This window comes from Gadus chalcogrammus, chromosome 5 (genome assembly GCF_026213295.1).
Source record: "Gadus chalcogrammus isolate NIFS_2021 chromosome 5, NIFS_Gcha_1.0, whole genome shotgun sequence".
NCBI classification, from domain to species: Eukaryota; Metazoa; Chordata; class Actinopteri; order Gadiformes; family Gadidae; genus Gadus; species Gadus chalcogrammus.
In genome coordinates, this window is record NC_079416.1 from 15,140,129 (window position 1) to 15,161,789 (window position 21,661).

Sequence of the window (21,661 nt, forward strand, 5' to 3'; positions counted from 1 at the left end):
TTTGCCGCAAAATGTAAAATGTACAAAAATGTCCGGATGTTGCAGGATCGTTTGTTGACATCCAGCTTTCGAAAACCCAAACGGCTGACGTTGTTTACACACAGCAGGACAGAATTTATTTTTTTCCAATTCCAGTTGACTCTCCAAGATGATCAGTATGTACATTCTTACAGGGCTCTGAGAAACATTAAACAACACACAGCAATGCACGCCTCCAACCTTCAGTTAGAATCAGAATCATGTTGTTTATAAAAGCCTCATTGTGAGGAAAGACAACATCCTGAATCAAGGTGTACAGGAGACTCTTCTACCTGCCAGACATACAGTAGAAATACATCTTAGGTTCCACATACATCCACTTCTTCAGGTTACAACACCAAACATACAGTAGAAATACATCTTAGGTTCCACATATATCCACCTCTCCAGGGAACACTCTTTCTGTCTAAGACACAGCACTACAAACCTTTACACGCCAGGCCTACTCTCATAATGAACATTTCTTAAATACTGTACAGGGAAACATTAAGAGTGAGCGTATTACTTAATTTGTTTGTTAAAGGTGCGTTGTCTACAGAGGAGATCTTCACAGGACTGAAACATCAATAAGCTCTCTCTCCCGAGGCCTGGCGTGAACACACGTCCTGTACTTGTGACTTGCTGGTCGCAGCGTCTACGAGAAAGCAGAACACATATGTATGGATGACGGATGATGGAAGGAATCAGTATATTTTAAATACATTTGGGACAGAGCAGAAAGGAAAAAGGAAATTGTTTTTTTTTTTGGTTGTACTCTAGTGATCATTCTGTAAGTCTTTATTGGCAGTAAATCATGATTGGATCGCTTAGATATGGTTCTAGGATTGGAAGTCGTTTATGGATTGGTTTCACTGATCTTGTCTCTAATCTGCAGGGTAAATACCGGGACAGTGATGACAGACTACAGAAAGAGAAACAGACCCTTATTGAGACCCCCAGCACTGATCATGCATCTTACCTTTGCAGGCATCATAAAGCTGGAAGAGATGTATTGTATGTTGAATTAGATTAGAACGATTACAACGTGATACCAATTCGACAGTCTTTCTTCATGTTGATTGATGCTGTCCACCGTTTATTTTCCTTACAACTGTGCATTTCAACTGCAGTATCTACACATACAATTATGGTTGCGTAGTTAATCGCAGCACACACACACACACACACACACACGCACAGACACGCACACCCTTTGCATAATCCTGTCAATAAAATGAGGTCAATGTACACAATGTTATTTACAGAAGAATCAATTATCTTGGCAGAAAGGCATGTAGGCCATCCATTCATTGCATCCGGCCAGAATGAGATGTTTTTCACAGACCTGCTGCAGCCACAGAATCCACAGTTTTTGTTGTCAGAGCATTTGATTGATTTATTGGTGTCGGGATGTTAAAATAAGAAAAAATATTAAATAAACTGCCTACACCAGCTTTAATTAAAAAGGATAACATAATATTCCTTTGGCAAAAAGACCATACACACACCTACACACAGACACACATACACACACACACACACACACACACACACACACACACACACACACACACACACACACACACACACACACACACACACACACACACACACACACACGGAGAAAGCGAGTGTGAGCGGGAGCACTCCTCACCTCATTGTGAGGTATGCAGTGATGGAAGTCCACCGTTCCAGAGACTAACCGCTGGGTTCTGCTGGAGTAGAGTTGCCTGGGGATCTGCAGATGAACACACCACCGATGCATCAACAACACACATTGTTACACTTCTGTAGGTTTCATATGAACCCTGAATTCATATGGGTAGTAGGATCGAGTCAACGGTTCAGAGCCCATCCTGCTCCTTGAAGAACACGATGGATCAGACAGGCGAACGCTCTGGCAGACCTTACCTTCCACGGCCGGGGGGAGTTCAGCCTGAGGCTCTGATTTAAGTATTGTGTTTTCATACCATGGCCATATGAGGGTTAAGGGGAAAAGCTTCAGTTCAACAAGCACTTCATATACAATGTACTCTTTTCTGTAATCTATTGAATGCAGAAATTAGAAAAATACATTTTCTTTTCGGTTGAGATGAACTACTGAAGTGTTAGTATTCAACCACAACAATCTGAGGTTAAAGAGGAGAAGGTTATTTCAAGACCCATCCGAGGGCAGGTTAGCCGACGACGAGCTACGGTTAGTTGACTGTTGAAGGCTTTGGGTTAACCGGTTAGCGGCGGCGCGGTACTGGTTACCTCGATACTCAGGTGGATATTCTCTATCGAGCCAAACGTGTCCAGCTCGGACTGCTGGGTCTGGGACGACCCAGAGCTGGAGCTGGGGTACTGTAACGTGGACACCTGGGTCAACATACCCTCGTCATTCTCAAACACCGGGTTCTCTCTCAGAGTATTCTCAAAGGCATAGGGGGCGAGGCCGGGCCTAGGAGCACAGGGCAACACGCTGGTGAGCAGGTACCCAACAGAAACCACATTCCAACTGCTAAACGCCACAGTCCCACTACTTAACCCTACTACTAAACCCAACAGTCCCACTACTTAACCCCACAGTTCCACTACTAAACCCCACCATCCCACTACTAAACCCCATAGTCCCACAACTAAACCCCATAGTCCCACTACTAAACCCCATAGTTCCACTACTAAACCCCATAGTCCCACAACTAAACCCCATAGTCCCACTACTAAACCCCATAGTCCCACAACTAAACCCCATAGTCCCACTACTAAACCCCATAGTCCCACTACTAAACCCCATAGTCCCACTACTAAACCCCATAGTCCCACAACTAAACCCCATAGTCCCACTACTAAACCCCACAGTTCTACTACTAAACCCCATAGTCCCACTACTTAACCCCACAGTTCCACAACTAAACCCCATAGTCCCACAACTAAACCCCATAGTCCCACAACTAAACCCCATAGTCCCACTACTAAACCCCATAGTCCCACTACTAAACCCCACAGTTCCACTACTAAACCCCACAGTCCCACTACTAAACCCCACAGTCCCACTACTAAACCCCACAGTCCCACCACTAAACCCCACAGTCCCGCTACTAAACCCCAGCGCTGGTGTCCACTTACACCAGCGTCACAGCCTTCCTGGTCTGAACACATTTCTTGTTGACGAAGAGGAGGATGGCGAGCACGCTGCCCACCAGGCAGAGGCTGGCCACCAGGCAGCCCGCGATCAGGGAGGGGTCCAGCGGGGTGGACACCAGCTCAGTGCAGCGCTCCCCGTGGTAGTGCCAGGATCGGCCCACCGGGCACCTGGAACCACCACACAGTCAGGCTCAGGCTCAGGGTCAGGCTCAGGCTCAGGGTCAGGCTCAGGGTCAGGGTCAGGGTCAGGGTCAGGCTCAGGCTCAGGGTCAGGGTCAGGCTCAGGGTCAGGGTCAGGCTCAGGGTTAGGGTCAGGCTCAGGCTCAGGGTCAGGCTCAGGGTCAGGGTCAAGGTCAGGGTCAGGGTCAGGGTCAGGCTCAGTGTCAGGGTCAGGGTCAGGCTCAGGGTCAGGGTCAGGCTCAGGGTTAGGGTCAGGCTCAGGCTCAGGGTCAGGCTCAGGGTCAGGGTCAAGGTCAGGGTCAGGGTCAGGGTCAGGGTCAGGCTCAGTGTCAGGGTCAGGGTCAGGCTCAGGATCAGGGTCAGGGTCAGGGTCAGGGTCAGGGTCAGGGTTAGGGGGAGCCTAAGGGTAAGGGTTTCCAGCTTTCATTTACTCATTCATTAAAGGGTGACACATTACACCACCAGGTGTGAGTGTGATTAGCCGTTACAAACCGTTTTGAAAATCTGAACATTGCTCTTCTATCCGTCATACAGCTAGCCTAGGTGGACATGCCCTCCCCTTTAATTAACCTATTCCTCTTTCCATTTGGCCATTCATTAATCAATGTATTCATTCATGAATTCCTGCAACCCCTTATCCATACATTCATTGATTTATTGATTCGAGCAATTATTTGGGGATTCATTGATCTCTGCATTCATGTATTCCTTCATTCCTGAACTCGTGTTTTTCCTTCATTCATCCATCCATCCGTTCACATGCACGGCAGTCTTACCTGCAGGTGGCGCCGTGCCCGGGGACGATGTGGCAGACGCCATCGTTGAGGCAGTAGTCCGGCTGCAGGGTGCAGATGCTCTGGCAGGGCCGGCCGCCGCTGGCCAGGTAGCCGGGCTCACAGACACACTCCGCCTCACCCGTCCAGCTGTTCACCACGCAGCGCGAGGACTCATCGCACGCCAGGAACTTACAGGGGTCCGCCTGGTCCTCTAGGAACAGGATCACAAGGTGGGGAGGTGAGACAGGAGCATGGAGACGGGGAGGTACGACACATGAGGGTGGAGACGGGGAGGTGAGACACATGAGGGTGGAGACGGGTAGGTGGGACACATGAGGGGGGAGACGGGGAGGTACGACACATGAGGGTGGAGACGGGGAGGTGAGACACATGAGGGTGGAGACGGGGAGGTGAGACACATGAGGGTGGAGACAGGGAGGTGAGACACATGAGGGTGGAGACAGGGAGGTGAGACACATGAGGGTGGAGACGGGTAGGTGAGACACATGAGGGGAGAGACGGGGAGGTGAGACACATGAGGGTGGAGACAGGGAGGTGAGACACATGAGGGTGGAGACAGGGAGGTGAGACACATGAGGGTGGAGACGGGAAGGTGAGACACATGAGGGGGGAGACGGGGAGGTGAGACACATGAGGATGGAGACGGGGAGGTGAGACACATGAGGGTGGAGAACAAGGAACACAGCGTGGACACAATGGGGAAGATTTGGGTAACCGTTTGTGTTTGAGTTAGTAAAACATCAGAAGCCTTGTTTGTTTATGTCGGGTTCTTTCAGGGTGTCACCATTCATGCTAATTGCCAATAAAGTTAGAGACTGCCTTACTAAATGTTGATGTCTACCCTGTGCCAGAGATCAAACGGAAGGTTTAGAGGAATTTGACCAGGAGTCGGATGTAACAGCAGGCATAAATCTTAATTGAGGAGTAAAATTGACCATTTCCTAATTTGAAATAAATGACATTGCCAAGACTTCAGAGAAGCAGAGAATTCTGCAAAACACTCAATGAGTTTAAAATGTGTTCAGTCAATGCATGGAACCTTAACAAGCATAGCAGTACTCTAAGCCTGGTGACTCAAACCTGCCCAGGGAGAAGCTCATCGCTGACATCCCAATACATCAGCAACACTGGTTCGACTCCCTGCAGTCCTCACCTGTCTCTGCCCTGCAGCAAGAGGCCCACAACAGTTCCCATCCAACATCTAACCCTGATGTTCCTCCAGCTGCAGGTAGCTGTGGACTAAAGTCTCTGCTTTAACTGGCTGAATGGAAATTAGAATGATGAGGACATGCGTCTCAACTCACTGGAAATCTCTTGGGACAAACTAAGAGGACTAAGAGAGACATGTACATGGTTCTATGTCCAGGGAGCGGACTAAGAGAGACTCGTACCTGGTTCTATGTCCAGGGAGCGGACTAAGAGAGACTCGTACCTGGTTCTATGTCCAGGGAGCGGACTAAGAGAGACTCGTACCGTGTTCTATGTCCAGGGAGCAGACTAAGAGAGACTCGTACCGTGTTCTATGTCCAGGGAGCGGACTAAGAGAGACTCGTACCGTGTTCTATGTCCAGGGAGCGGACTAAGAGAGACTCGTACCGTGTTCTATGTCCAGGCTGCGGCTGTCGATCTTGATGTCTAGCCTCTTGGCGGCGCCGCCACAGAACTCCTCCAGGACGCAGTGGACCGCCTCGGTCACGTTGTAGGGGACGGGCCGGTCCAGCTTCATCCTGCTGTTCACCACCACGCTCCCGTTACGGAAGTTCAGGATCTCCAGCTGCTTGAAGCCCGTCAGGTTGGACTGCAGGTATGGGAGGAGCTGGAGGACAGAGAGGGGGAGATCCATGTTGTTCAGACACGGTAAACGGTAGAATATACATCAGGCTATACAGGCCATTGAAATTAAAAGTATGAAACAATTACGTTAGTCTCTGTTACAAATCAATTTCTAATGGAATGGATCAATATAAAGTTACTCTTTTTTTGCAGAACCGAATGACAGAAAGAAACAGAATGACTTGGTGGTGCCTTGGTAGCTCATCTTTGAATCATGAATGCCTACAACATCCTACGGGAGGGGAAGGTTGAATTGATTCTTGATTCTGGGAGGAGAACGTTTTCCATCAACATGTTAATTGAAAAGTGAACTCTGTCAGTTTGAGAGTTTATTCAATGAAGCACTTGGACAACGAGTTCATCCTCCTGAGAACAAGACCGGGGAGGGGAGCGGGCCACAGACAGAGAGCAGGAGGGAGCTCAGTTAGTGCAGAGGTGGGGAGGTGGTGAGGGGGCGGAGCTGGATGGGGAGGGGGCGGAGCTGGGAAGTTATGGTGTGTTCCAGATACCTCGTACACCACCCGCACGAGTTGCTCTTGTGGCGTAATTTCCTGGCTTGTAGCACTTATAGCGTTCCCGTTTGTCTTTGTGATTGTGTCATGTCGTTGGCTAGTCATTGTTAGATACATTAGCCTCTTTAGCAAACTAGTTCGAAAACAAACAACACAACTTTACATTGTTTTGCACGCACAGCAAAACCGTGCAATGCATAAATTAGTGACCGGAATAAAGTAGCAATGTAATCAAGTGTGTAAGCGCATTTAAAATCAACATTAGATTGACCAACGGGGTACAAATACAAAGAAAATAAAGCTCTTTACGGCCGCTGCCATTTTTGTTGTAGAGTCGTACGGCCAGCCTCACTAAACTCAGCATACTCTCAGAATTCCAAGTGGGACGTTCCTCTGTGAAATGCCGCAAGAAAGCTGGGAGATTTCCCCACTTGCGACTCGTGCGGGTGGTGTACGAGGCATCTTGAACACACCATTACTCTGAGAACATTGGAACAACGCATCGCTGTCCTGATGCTTTTAATCCACAGAATCCAAGCATTTACTATAAACTGTTTTTAAGGTACTGGAAAATGAGGAGAATGAAATAGAGAAATGATGCACAGCCGAATCACTATGGACCAATGATAACCTCTGAGTCTCATTTGGTTCTTATAAAACACTGTACAAACTGGATGTACAGTATAATGTATGGCTATAGACACACTACAACTGAAGGGTTCCAATTCACACTGCTTTGCCAACAAACGTTAAATCTACATGCAATTCCTTATGTTGAATAAATTGGAAAGTTAAGATGTTGCTAAAAGCTCATCTACAGCCCATTCTTCCTTTTAGAAGTGAACTCAAAATCCCCGAAAAAGTCCAGCCAGTCATCATATAGTATTGCTCAAGTTTGCACCAAGTAATGTGAACGCACAACGAGGTGAGCCCTGCCTGAGCAGCCCACCACCAGCTGAGCCGGGAGATTAGTTTGCTGCTCTCTGCCCCGTGCCTCGCTGCAGGGCAGCAGGTAAGAGGCCCCTGAACACTGGTCTGATGCTCCCTGCACAATGGCCCTCAAACTGCAGAGGACCAGGGTCACTAAGGGAAAGAGACAGAGAGAGACAGAGACAGAGACAGAGACAGAGACAGAGACAGAGACAGAGACAGAGACAGAGACAGAGACAGAGACAGAGACAGAGAGAGAGAGAGAGAGAGAGATTGATACAAGAAGAATGACTTGCAGGCCTCATAGTCTGAGTCTGGCCCCCTCCATTTGTCCCAGTGACTGCTCTCTACACCTGCTGCCTGTCAGCGGGCTTCATGTAGCTAGCATGATGCTGGTCTTCATGTGGCTAGCATGATGCTAGGATCAGTAACATTACAACAAGCGAAGCAGCTCATCGAGGTACGCTTGTATCTACTGGTTCTTGCTTTGGAAAACCTAGCAAAGCACAACCTCATTTTAAGGGAACCTCAATATCAAATATACATTTTAAACATCAAGTGAGAATAAAGTGCCATTCATGAATTAAATTAATTAAGTGTTAAACCTCCATTTCCAATGTTATTGGTTGCTTCACAAACCAGTAGGTACAGCCGTAAGGTGACACGGATACAAGGAGGGATTCCTATACTAATATGATAGCGTCAATCCCTTATCCACCTACCCATCAGAATAGGACATTTTAAATGGGCAAGGAACTACCTGGTTCTTCTTTGGCAGAAAATGAATTAAAACAGCAGTTTCATGGCATATTTAAGCGTTATCGTCCTTAAGCCCATTTAAAAACATACAATTCCAAAGGTAACAGGTTACAAATATAAACAAATATCAACTTACCATTGAAAACTTCTGGCCACATTAGTTTTGCCAGAAAATAATTCTCAAGAAGATTCAAGCGAAATATGATCGATCATAAAGTTTCGTTACTAATGGTTTGGGCATCCATTTTAAGATTGGAGATGGAGAGTTTCAGTGACTTAATGTGACTTTTCTTTTTGGATATATTTAAAAATGTTTCTAGATGCTTTTCAAAGAGATAGAATATTTATCCATCTCTGTAAAAATGTCTTTATTCTTATCTACGAAGAAGACATTTCTAAAGCAAAGAAACTCTGCCTAAACTCTGATAGCATTTAAGCTGAAGCACAGAAAAGCTCCAAGAGCCTAAACTCAGATAGCATTAAAGCTATAGCACAGAACAACTTCTGATCCTAAACTCTGAAAGAATTAAATATATAACACAGAACAGCTCATAGAGCCTAAACCCAGATAGCATTAAAGCTAAAGCACAGAACCTCAGAGGTTTCTGCCTTAACTCAGATAGCATTGAAGCTATAGCACAGAACTGTACCAGAACCTAAACTCCGATAGCATTAAAGATATAGCCCAGAACAGCTCCCAGAGGTTTCATCCTAAACTCAGATAGCATTTCAGCTATAGCACAGAACAGCTCCTAGAGCCTAAAATCTGATAGCATTAAAGCTATAGCAAGCCTAAACTCAGATAGCATTAAAGCTTTAGCACAGAACATCTCCCAGAAGTTTCTGCCTAAACTCAGATAGCATTAAAGCTATAGCACAGAAACTCAGAGGTTTCTACCTAGACTCTTATATCATTAAAGCTTGAGCACAGAACAACTCCCAGAGGTTTCTGCCCAAACTCTGATAGCGTTTAAGCTATAGCACAGAACAACCCCCAGAGCCTAAACTCTGATAGCATTACAGCTATAGTGCCAACTGGAGTAACTTCCCGTCTCCCATAAAGCCTGACCCCTTCAGCCCAGCTTACAGTCGCTTTCCTTCTTGGCATCGCTGAGGGCAGCAGGAAAATCCAATTTGTATTGATATTCTGCAGCAGTTGGAGGGTAAGGCGTTTACGTAACACTGGGCAGCATAGGGCACTGCTCAGCCAGGTCTAAAGATAGGTTTCCCTGGTCATCCTTAAGTCTTTTAAGCCTTCAAATGATATTGATGTCAATTGATTCTTCATTAAGACACATCTCAATTTCAAATGTGAGAAATGCGTAATTTTGTCCAGCAGTTGTGACTAACTTAACCCTTTACTATTGGAGCATGGTATTGGCTTATTGGACCAGGCAGCAAGATGTTGTGTGGCTTTCATACTGCAGTTGATGAACTAAATGTAATTGACCATAATCCGTATTCATGTCAACATATTTGCCACTGTTTTACCCTGCTCCAGCCAACAGATTCTACGATGCTGTGCGATTGATCTGAATGTGCTTAAAAGAACAACTGTTATAGTCCTAGCAACACATGTTAGTGGCCTAGCAACACATGTTAGTGGCCTAGTAACACCTGTTGATGGCCTAGCAACACCTGTTATAGTCCTAGCAACACCTGTTAGTGGCCTAGAAACATCTGTGGTGGCGGCCATCTCCCAAAGCCTCTGCCCTCTCAGCATGCTCCCCCTCAGCCCTCGAGGGCTGGTTGATGATGGGCTAAGCGGATTGAACTGCTAATTGGCCACTGTGTGTTGTGCTTGTAATAACAAGCCGCACTCTAAGCTTCTTACACTAGTCAGAAACCTCTGCACCACCACACTGCCTGAATCCCCAAGCAGGTCTTGTGATTTTGACCAGCTCCAACCAATATTCACATTCATATCACCTGTTGCTTATGGTAAACATGGATGGCAAGTGTAGCAAAAAAATGATGTCTTTAATGTGCAGCACAATGCCCTGCCCTTAGAACAAACATACAAGAGAAACCGTTCAAATACCAATCGGTCATCTACTCATGCCATTTAGGAACAAAGTATTTTCTACAAGGTACAAAATAAAAAAGACCACCAATTACTTCCTAAACATTGAATGAGTTCAGAACAAACCTCCCTTCATTCTCTTGGTCCAGAAAACTAGAAAACACATGTGATCAACTACAATTCTGTTGTGCTTGACAGCAAATAGAAGAGCAAACGTCCCCATAGAAGTAAAAGCTTTAGCACATGCACAAATGCACGAATGAAGGCCACAAAAGAACAAACACCACGCACATGAACATGTTTCATGGCATTAAACCCTACAAATAAAACAAAAGATAGAAGGTCTGTGATCTAATGGAGGAATCTTTAGTTCTTAGGTTTGTTTTAGTCAGAAATGTTAACGTTCTCCCGGCGTTAGCGACAGAGCAGAAGACGTTAGTAGAGCGGGTGAACGGCAGAGGCGTGAGAGGGTGAATAGTTCCAATATGGAATGAGTACCGGGATGGAGGCTAGGGTCCGCAGTCGTGGCCCAGACTTACTGGAGGCTCCGGGGAATGCCCTCTGCTCGCTAGATGAGTGCTGCGTCTAAGTAGAGCACACATGTTTAACCAGCGTTTCTGACCGGCCGCCATTGTACATTTGATGTGATACATAACAGTATTTGATTGACTCGGATTGACTAAGGATGGAACACTCGACTGGAATCTGAAGGACTACATGTCCTAGTAATTTGTACCGCGTTTCATTTATCGGTGCGAAATAAAAATAGCAGCTGTGAGAATAAAGCATATTGGTGAGAGAACATCATCATGAAAGCCATCATAAATCATATAGTTGTTTGGGGCTTACAAAGATCAGAGGCCTATCATGAGCCCCCCCCCCCCCCCCGTCAGGATTTATCGTCCAACCCCCTCAGGGGGCCTACGAAACCTCTCAGCCCCAGGGCTCAATGGCAGGTTAATGCAGGCCTGAACGTGACAGTGTGCCAGCTTTTCAGACGACAGCTCCTAAAGTCACAGTGTGTCAGCTGTTCAGATGACAGCCCCTAACATGACAGTGTGCCAGCTGTTCAGACCACAGCCCCTAACCTGACAGTGTGCCAGCTGTTGAGACCACAGCCCCTAACCTGACAGTGTGCCAGCTGTTCAGACCACAGCCCCTAACCTGACAGTGTGCCAGCTGTTCAGACGACCACCCCTAGCGCTACAGTGTGTCAGACTAGCTCAGCAGCCGCCACAACACGGCGTGCAGCAGTAAGACGTGGAGCGCCACAGCGTGTTTACCTACCAGCTCCAGGAAGGTGTTCTCCAGAGATCGGTACTCGGTAGAGTTCTTGTTGAACAGGTCGTCGGAGAACATCATGTTAGTGACCCTCAAGCTAAAGAACACCACTAACTCCTTGTTGAGGTCCAGGGCGGTCCCCAGGGGCCCAGCGCTCATCTGCCTCGCCGCCGGCGTCGCCCCCGACTCCTGGGGCCGCTCGTCCGACTGGGCGGGAAACCCGCTGCCGCTGTCCTCCACTCCTGCTGTGACCCGCGCCTCCGTCCCGGTAACGCTCTCCTCGTCCTGTCCGTCGGGGACCACAGCCACGGGCCCCTCCATCAGAGGCGGAGTCACCCCGCCACTGTGGACCGGCTCCTCCTCCTCCTTCTCCTCCTCTTCCTCGATCGCGTTGGTGCCGTCGGTGGGACCGGGTGGTCGGACCGCCCCGTGGGTCTCCTCCGGTTCCTCACTGCCCCAGGGGGTCGAGACCTCTGCTGCCCCCATGAGGCCATCTATGGCCTCGGCCATGAGGGGTTCTGTTGAGGAGATCCACGGGGGTCCAGGAGAGGACGTGTCCACGGGGTCCACCTCTCCCGGCGGGTCCAGGTTCTCCACTGGGACTGGGGAGCAAAGAGGGGGGGGGGGGGCCGCGGCAGAGGAGAAAGGGGAAGTCAGAAGATTGCATTGCGATCATCACAATGAAGGACTAGGAGGAGACTAGTTCAAGGTACTGTTGATGAGATTAAAGAACTATTATTTAAATGTACAGAGCAATTGCTCAAAATCCTCTGTAAAATGATCTGCTTCGTGTTGTGGCTGCCTCTTTATGAGACTATTTAGAATTGCGACGGATCCGGCTCATTCCTTACCAATCATAGCATCTTTTACCTGATTAGGTACCTGATTAGAAACGGAGGAGGGATCATAGAGGGAGGGGACACATCTAGGGTGTCCAGGCTCTTTCGGCTCTCTCTACTACTCCTGCAGATTTGATTGGAGATTAGTTTGTGGATAAAATAAGATTAGAGCCACGTCAGTCTTACCTTGGGTGACCTGAACTTCAGGTTGAGTCGTGTCCGCCTCACGTTCCCCGCTTCCCCCTGAGGTAGGGCTCTCTCCCGTTAACACCTCCTGGGCCTCTTCTTCTACAGCGGGCGTCTCAGCGCTCTCTTCCTCTGCCGATTCCTCGCCAGCGGAAGCCGACGCAGAACCGCTGCCGCTGACGGTCGCTACGGCGACGTCTGGTTCGGCGCTCGGGATGGGGAGGGTGAAGGGCAGAGTGTCCGGCCCCCCCGGGAACTCTTCCAGGGAGTTGTGGAGCACTGCGGCCAGGGTGGGGCGGTACCCTGGAGTGGCGGTTGTCACGGGGACGGATCCCTCCTCTGGGATGGGGAGGAGGGCCTCACTGTCCGCTCCGACTCCGGGGTATATGGTGCTCACTGGCCGAACAGAGCAGTAAAAATAAACAACAAATGTTATATTATCTGATGTGGGGAAGCCGTTCGTCTTTTAAGGCCCTTACACACCAACCAGATTGTCGGTCGTCAGACAGTATTGCGAGATCGGGGACCTGAGTCTGCATGGTGTGTGCTGTGCGATCGGCCGTCGTCAAAGCCGTCGGTAATCGTTTCAGGCAGACGGTGTTCTTTTCAGCCGATTGCACATGTTGAATCGGCAATGACCAAAACTATCCTTTTCTCGCCAGACTGTCCGACGACCGATAATCTGGTTGGTGTGTCAGGGCCATTACATGCCATGTGTTTAGCAGACACTTTTCTCCAAAGCAATTTGCTGTGCATCTTTATCTAGATTTAATTAATTAAGGAGGATGTAAGGCGTTCCGGCATCTTGCTCACGAGTGCCCTCCTGAGACTCCGTCTCCCCTTTGTCTTGGTTTATCCAGCATTTTGCATCAATAATGAGAATGTGAATATGGTCCACAGGACGCTTACCGGGCTCAAAGCTGAGGGTTTGCAGGTCCAGAGGCAGGGAGGTCTCCTGCCTCAAGGCATTGGCCACGATGTACTTCAGCTTGGGTCCGTTGGGGTTCTCCTCCACAGCGGAACCCGGTTCCACCAAGACCTCAGAATCTTCCCCGAGCTCGGTGTGGCCGTTGAAGACCACGGCGCAGCGCACCGACTCGTCTTCAGACCTTAGCGACAAGAGCAGATGAGTCACACGATACCTTCAGGGTGAGGTCAAGGCACCGGCTCTGGGGACTCTTTGTTAAATCTCTGCACGTAGTGTTGCATTTATTGGATTGTGTTGTGCTGTATTGATTTGTATTTGAAGGGCAAATTCCAAGAAGAAAGTTATTTCTTGTACAAAGACTTTATTAGAAACATACATGACTCACCTAAATCCTAGAACTCGTATTTCTTTGAATCCTGGAACTTTTTGGAAAACATGAAGCATCTACAAGCGGAAGGAAATACAGACGGAACAATGAAATGTTTATGTGGGTGTGGAATGTGTTGTGCTGCATCTGAAGTAGGACAGACCACACATACCCTTCAATATAGTCCACTATGGTATGGACGTGTCAATGCATGTCAACTACAATATGGAACACTTTAAAATGTCCATGGATTTATTCTGTAATTATCTATGAAAAGTGACAAGAAGGACCTTTACAAGGACTTATTTTTTGTAGAGCTTTAGCTCAAATATTCAACGCCAGCATTTCCATAGAGTTTAAGAGGCCATGGTGGATGGACATGGGGGGGAATGAGATGATTTGATCTGTTACAAGTGGAAGATAAGCATACAAAACTAAGTTGCAGGTGGGGCTATACCACCATGTCTTATCTACTTATCTACTAAAGTTAAAGGTCTGTTGTGTATAATCCAGACCACACTCTAGTCTAAATCCTACTAGAACTTAGAACTTGTATGTTTGTCTGTTTGTCTGTTTGACTGTTGTTCTAATGGTCTGTTGTTCTGTTGGTCTGTTGGTCTGTTGTTCTGTTGGTCTGTTGGTCTGTTGGTCTGTTGGTCTGTTGGTCTGTTGGTCTGTTGGTCTGTTGTTCTGTTGGTCTGTTGGTCTGTTGGTCTGTTGGTCTGTTGGTCTGTTGGTCTGTTGGTCTGTTGGTCTGTTGTTCTGTTGGTCTGTTGTGCTGTTGGTCTGTTGTTCTGTTGGTCTGTCGGTCTGTCGGTCTGTCGGTCTGTCGGTCTGTCGGTCTGTCGATCTGTCGGTCTGTCGGTCTGTCGGTCTGTCGGTCTGTCGGTCTGTCGGTCTGTCTGTCTGTCGGTCTGTCGGTCTGTTGGTCTAGTTTTCAGCAGCCGATGAACATTGATCGTGACCGTGTGACCCCGCGTATGAGATCCATTCTCCCCATGAACCCTCAGTGAGTGGTCAGTGTTCTCCTACCCGCTGTGTGAGATCCTGGGTGATCCGGCGGTACTGGGGGAACTCAGAGTGGAGCAGAGCGCTGTAGCCCGCGTCCACCACGGTGACGCTGAACTCCACCACGTGCTCCTCACCGTTCTCCAGGATCTCGTTCCCATCCTCCGGCATCTGGCAACACAGAGCACCATGTTCCTTTGAGTTAGCCAGCCAAACTAATAGACATTTATCTGAAGTCGATTTTCTGTTTAAAAACTAAAAAAGGAATCATATTTATATTCGTTTTAAACAAATTTGACTTAATAGATCAAATTGATATGGACGAAGTCGTACTACATGTTAACAACATCAACAATTTGACTTGATGAAGACTGAATATTCATTTCACTTTTGTCCTCTACCTCGGTTGGAAGTGAAACGATTGCAGTCGTCCAAGAACCTTGAAGAGAAAAGAGATGAATTACTTTATTTATCTTGCTTACTCATTGTGTTGAATGAAAACGAAAAATACATCTTCAGTTGAATAAAGCAGTAGTGGTGAGCTTACATTCCCTCTCTGGATCAGGGACAGCTTCTTCAGCTCTGGAAATGAGGGTACATAGTCATTATACGTTCCTATAAATATATAATGTATAAATCAACTGGGAAATTCATTTCTGTGGGTATTAGCTCAATAACTGGCAGCGGGCCTAAGAAATAAGCTGGTCTGCTTTCAATTCAGTTGTAATTAATAATACACTTATTTTTCTTATAACTTTGTAGAAAAGTTTGAAGTAGTAGTCGTTTTTAAAATAGTTTGAATTAATAAAAATGTGTGACTATAAAAGCAGCTCAGTCAGTGAGATATTATCATTCTAATGTATTGGCTGTCAGAAGGCTGTATTCATTAGCATTCATTAAAAGCATCAGAATATGAATACATACCCTACAATTTCAGCATGCTCAGCAACTCTCTGAAAGTAGGGAATTGCAAAACAACAATCACAAGTCAGCCCTCAATGAAATATTAAAAGTAAACTTTTATGTGGAGAATGTGGAACAATATTGCAACTATATAGATATTACTGTTTCTTGTACAATAATAAGCTATGAGGCTCGTAATGTGTACAGCATATGTAACATCATCAGTTGTATTCTATTGAACATATCGAACACTGAAAGCTGATTGGCTGCTGTGAGACTGACCCGGGCCACCAGGTCAAGGTGCTCCTGGGATTGGCTGAAGTTGAGGGCCAGGGTCTCCATGCACAGGTTCTCATGCTGGCAGGTGTAGAGCCAGGTACTGTACTCCTCCGAGTTAGGAACCCTCTCCAGGAAGACCCGGAACGCCTCCCATATGGCCTCCTGGCAGACTGAGCACAAACATGTTGTGACGTGTGTTATAATAAACCAACAGTCAGGGCAGATGCAAGGAGTCGCCCCCCGAGGGTGGGCTGAGGACACTTGGGATCGACTGGCATTCGATCACCATACACTTTGTTCTTCCCCTGAAGACACCCAGCTGTTGTATTGTTTTAGTTTGGTCTTTGAACACGCCAGGAAGCCAAGACACCCAATATGCCAGATTTGTGTGTCAATACTTTATACAAAGAAAACAGACATTGGTTTTGAAGTCACCTTCATGTCAGACAAATTGATTTATGAATTCACTCTTTCATGCAGAAAGAGTGGGACAAAAGAATATGTGGTGGTGTAGAAGCAGCGACCTGGTTTTCATCTTGCTTTACGTATTCAATAGAATGAGCCTCTGTCTTCCTGTCAGCTTCAATATCGCATTGAGCATCACTCCATAAGGTGGGAAGCAGGTGTGTTACTGTAAATGTCATCACATGACATTTACAGACGCTGCGTGTTGTACGCACACACCACTTCGACACGCATAGATGTGTTTTGTCAGATGTTCACCCAGGATCCCTGTGGTGCACCTGATGATCATACAGTATAGTAGCATAGTGTATTGTGGATATATTGGCACCCAATGTGATTCTCAATAATCCCCTCAGTTCAATCACAATATCAACAGTGTCTCATGGAGACGATCATACAGTAAATCTGACAGTAGCCTAACATCTCAAATGTAGGATGTAGCCTACAAACTACTGAGGCTGAAAGTAGGTTGTAGCCTACATTCTAACGAAGATGGAAGTAAGATGAAGCCTATGATAGTCGTAATCAATTTCAACGCGTGCTGACATTTCAGAAAAAGGTTTATATTTTGAACAACATTTAAGTTCACAACCATGCCCACTGACTCTGTCCCAGGGACAGCAGGTGGAGATGATCGCCTCTGCCACTCACTCTGGTGCAATTACTAATACAAATAAAAACTATGAATAAATAAGATAAGATAAGATGCAACTTTATTAAATCCCACGTAGGAGAAATTTGTTTGTTGCCAAAACAGCCCAGCAGCAGTGGAAGGACACAGGATAAAATGACAATGCAAGAAATACAATAAGTGCTAATGCATAAGTAGACGCTTATAGTTAAAATAGGGACAAAAATAGGGACAAAAACAAGACAAACAGAACCAACATCATTATATTATTTTATCGGTGGCTGGTGAAATAATATAAATGAACGAGAAACCATTTAGAATCCAATGAGAACATGCAGTGTTGCGTTCCCATTCGTAGCCGTCTACCGACGCGTGTCCCTCCGCCGTACCTCTGAGTTTGTAGTAAGCCCGGTGGCTGGTGATCACCTCCTTCATGCTCTCCTGTGGGCAGACCTTCACCCCCGTGCTGAGCGCCGCCGCCGACCTCTGGCTCCGCGGCCGGTGCTGCGGCGCCCTGACGCTGGCCGGCTCCATCGGGCGAGGAGCTTCCAGGAAGTGTCGGTATTTCACGTCTCTCAGGCCCGGAAGAGCCTGGTCCTGAAGGTCTACAACATCAACCAAATCACACATCCACACACAATCACACATTGTTATGTGTTATAAAAGTGCCTTTTGTAACTTTAGGTCTTTGCGGGTCAAATGTGAAAGAAATACTATACTATATCAGTAATAAGTTGAATTATTGCAAGGGCCTTGTCTGTTACATCTAAACATAAATGTACTTTTATGTCAAAGAATAAAGCTGTGTCACAGTCTTACTCCAACAGACTTGCATCACTGAGAGGTGGAGGTTTGAGATGAGAGGTGAAGGTTTGAGAGGGGAGGCTGAGGTTTGAGATGAGAGGTGGAGGTTTGAGATGAGAGGTGAAGGTTTGAGAGGGGAGGCTGAGGTTTGAGATGAGAGGTGGAGGTTTGAGATGAGAGGTGAAGGTTTGAGGGTAGAGGTGGAGGTTTGAGATGAGAGGTGGAGGTTTGAGAGGGGAGGCTGAGGTTTGAGATGAGAGGTGGAGGTTTGAGGGTAGAGGTGGAGGTTTGAGATGAGAGGTGGAGGTTTGAGAGGGGAGGCTGAGGTTTGAGATGAGAGGTGGAGGTTTGAGGGTAGAGGTGGAGGTTTGAGATGAGAGGTGGAGGCTTGAGACGAGAGGTAGAGCTTTGAGAGACCCAGGTTTGGGGAGAGAGGTGGAGGTTTCAGGGGAGAGGTGGAGGTTTGAGAGGAGTGGTGGAGGTTTCAAGGGAGAGGTGGAGGTTTCAGGGGAGAGGTAGAGGTTTGAGAGGAGTGGTGGAGGTTTCAAGGGAGAGGTGGAGGTTTCAGGGGAGAGGTGGAGGTTTGAGAGGAGTGGTGGAGGTTTCAGGGGAGAGGTGGAGGTTTGAGAGGAGTGGTGGAGGTTTCAGGGGAGAGGTGGAGGTTTGAGAGGAGTGGTGGAGGTTTCAGGGGAGAGGTGGAGGTTTGAGAGGAGTGGTGGAGGTTTCAGGGGAGAGGTGGAGGTTTGAGAGGAGTGGTGGAGGTTTCAGGGGAGAGGTGGAGGTTTGAGAGGAGTGCTGGGGGTTTGAGGGATGAGGTGGAGGTTTGAGGGTAGAGGTGGAGGTTCACGACGACGCCAGGTGGTAAGCGTATGGGACCCTATACAGACATCAAGCTGAAGACCTACAAAACAAAGACTGCAGCTTCTGCGCTGGACCCCAATGTACTTCCTCTTGGATTTATGGTCCGAGACGAATGAGGTTTTAAAACAAGAGTCATTTAGCGTGAACAAAAGGAAAATGCTTTGACCTTGATAGTTGAATCAATTTCTTGGTTCATCATATTTGTTTCAAACAATAACCTAGACTGATGTTGACATACAAAGTACAAAGTGGCTCCATCTAGCAACAAATGCTAATCACTGCATTACAAATGCATAATACCCTCACAATGGACAATACTGCCAGCCCGGGGACCGTTTGGACCGATACCAGCACATTCCCCTGACAGACTAGCTCTCCGTGAGAGAGGGAGAATCGTTTCCTGTAGCGTTCTAGTAAGCACCCGGCTGCCCTAATTATCGTAGCGCATTTCCCCAGTTTGCCAGAGACGATGACCACATCGATCACCAATTCCTTGCCCTGCATGGTATTATATTTTCTTATGAATATTTTAGACTTCTCTTGAATGCTAGCCTGCACATGCACAGCCCTGGGATCAGAAGGGGGCGGGGGAGATGATTAAACGGGCCCTAATGCTGCGACGGCAGCAGGGGCCTCTTAGCAGAGTTACAAGCCACTAAAGATTAGTGTCCCACGACAGGCAGAACAGAACAGCTTTTGTTCCCCCCTCCGGGTACTGAACTTTCAGGGTCTGCAAACATGGCCACCGTAAAATATGTGATTATGATGCTTATTGATGTTGATATTGATGTTTCTATCCAACTGTTTCTTTATAGCCATTTGTAGTTCCTTCTATGTCTAATTAGTATGTTCAGCTGTTAGAGACTTGAGACTTGAATTCTGCTAATTTCAAAGGGAGGAATCAACAGGTTAGTTCAACTCTAGACGTCTTGGTTGTGTTTACTGAAAAGAGGGTTTCTGTAAACCAAACTTGTCCTTCAACTTGAGCCGGGGTCAAGTGGATCAGCGGTGCGTTGTAAATCTCCTGTTAGGCACCCTGGTAATGAGAGAATTACTGCTAGCATTACCAAGAGATGCAATTAACAGAGAATAAAACTAGTCATTACTGCTCAACTGATGAGCCGGCACTTTAGAGTGATGGAACTTCTTCATAAAGTGTGTCTCCCTAGTTTCTTCAAAGAACAAATTTAAAAAAATAAAATAAAATAGCTATATAGATTACCCTTTAAAAGGTTGAAAATCAATTCCCATATTCCCTCAGTCTCAGCCTTACCTTTAGTTTGGCTGGCTTGAAGTGTCAACAAGAACACGGTGAAGTAAAGCCCCGATTTGGTAAGCATGATGGAGTGGAGGATGTTGTTCATTTCCGGACGGAAGAAGTCATTTGAGAGCCTTGTTATGGACAGTACAATCCAGAGTCTCGTTATCTTACTTCCATAAGCTAGGCATGCAGGAGCCTAAACTTTATTCCACTGACTCCAGTGATCCAGCTCCCGCTCTCCCAGCCAAACGTTGCCCCAAATCCAAGTCCACACCTGCCCTTTGAGTGGGCAACCCACACGCAGCGAGGATCTGAGTTGGTTCCTGTTTGAAGTAAAGAGAACGCCTTTATCTCATGACCCGTCGTAGGCAAGCCAGAAACCTCCAACCAAGGGGGGAGAAAAGGCAGAAAATGAACGGACCGATCGCCTGCTGAAAGGTTCCTCTTCTCTATTGTCACAACAGGGGGGAGTGAGGTTCAAGAAGCAGGCTCTTTTTCTGTAATCTCTTTACCCGTCATCTGCTGCTTGTAATCCCAAGGGCCACGTGGCTGCTGGAGTCATCTCGTTAGAGACACCTTCTTGAGTCACATCTCCTGGGTGGACAAACCACGCCTGGACACTTTACACTTTCTGCTGACGTCCAAACGTCCTCACTATCCAACTTCCCTGTGTTTCCCCCCTTACTCACCCCATAATGCCATTCAGGTTCTCTCTCTCTCTCTCTCTCTCTCTCTCTCTCTCTCTCTCTCTCTCTCTCTCTCTCTCTCTCTCTCTCTCTCTCTCTCTCTCTCTCCAGTTCCGGGGCGACCCAGTCTGGCTGCCTAATCAGCTTGTGTTGATGGTCATTGTGTATTTCCAGCTTCCCCTCCAACAATGTGCTCCCTTCTTGTGGTCGCATGGATGACCTGAGCCTTTGAGTTCTGATGATGAATACAGAAAAGTTGGAAGGCTTTCAGCAGCTCGGCCAATATCTTGAAATGCATTGTGTTATGCCAGCACTGTTTGATACTACTTGAGCTGGATGATGAATTAATACTTATGATGCGTTGCACATATGTTGTATATTAGACAAAGAATACCCTTTTCTCAATTAATTTGAATTGGTGATTCCATCTAACATTTCTTGCAAAGTGCATATTTTGGAATTTTGGTTCCTGAACGATGTTTTGATTTGGATCTCATCCATGGGCCATTTGTTACATTTACACCTGATCCTCTTAAGTTGTTTTTGTTTCACTATAATCACCGGGCTCCATAGTGGATGGCAGCCGTCCAGTTAAAGGGACAGCACATCGTTGCTGTTGTAGTTTTGGGTCACATGGGGCCAGAACGATGGACCGATGCTGTTGGATGTACCCATTTTACAACTCTCTGGTTTGGAGTGGAGACTTTACAGCACACGTACCTCTGTTCACAATCATTTACACGTTCATCTTTTGATAATCATTCAATTAATGGTCTGTTAATGCCATTTCCTCTTGTGAGAATATGATTATAGAAAACCAAACGTTTCCTGTAGGCTCCTCTCAACCTTTTTCCGCGCTTTGTGATTTCCACCATGCAGGAAGTTAGCGTCTTACTGCCAACCATGTTTGGCTTCAGGATTAGGGTCAGGGTCGGGGGTCAAATGTACATCTAGATTACGTTGAAGAGTTTCCCTTCAGAG

The 21,661-nt window shown here is 46.9% G+C and overlaps 1 protein-coding gene across 1 annotated transcript; it reads right to left on the reverse strand.

Annotated features, from left to right (window-relative positions):
* Positions 1-9: 9 nt before the first annotated feature.
* Positions 10-20,250, reverse strand: impg1b (interphotoreceptor matrix proteoglycan 1b). Its single transcript, XM_056589742.1, has 19 exons — positions 20,007-20,250; positions 17,458-17,673; positions 15,976-16,142; positions 15,715-15,743; positions 15,338-15,372; positions 15,192-15,229; positions 14,815-14,961; positions 13,801-13,859; positions 13,397-13,596; positions 12,488-12,883; positions 11,469-12,064; positions 10,680-10,766; positions 5,721-5,940; positions 4,104-4,314; positions 3,130-3,315; positions 2,275-2,461; positions 1,673-1,756; positions 998-1,016; positions 10-673 (listed from the first exon to the last, which is right to left on the reverse strand). The coding sequence occupies exons 1-19, from the start codon at positions 20,095-20,097 to the stop codon at positions 603-605; spliced, it is 3,039 nt and encodes a 1,012-aa protein (XP_056445717.1). The 5' UTR covers positions 20,098-20,250; the 3' UTR covers positions 10-602.
* Between the last annotated feature and the right edge of the window lie 1,411 nt (positions 20,251-21,661).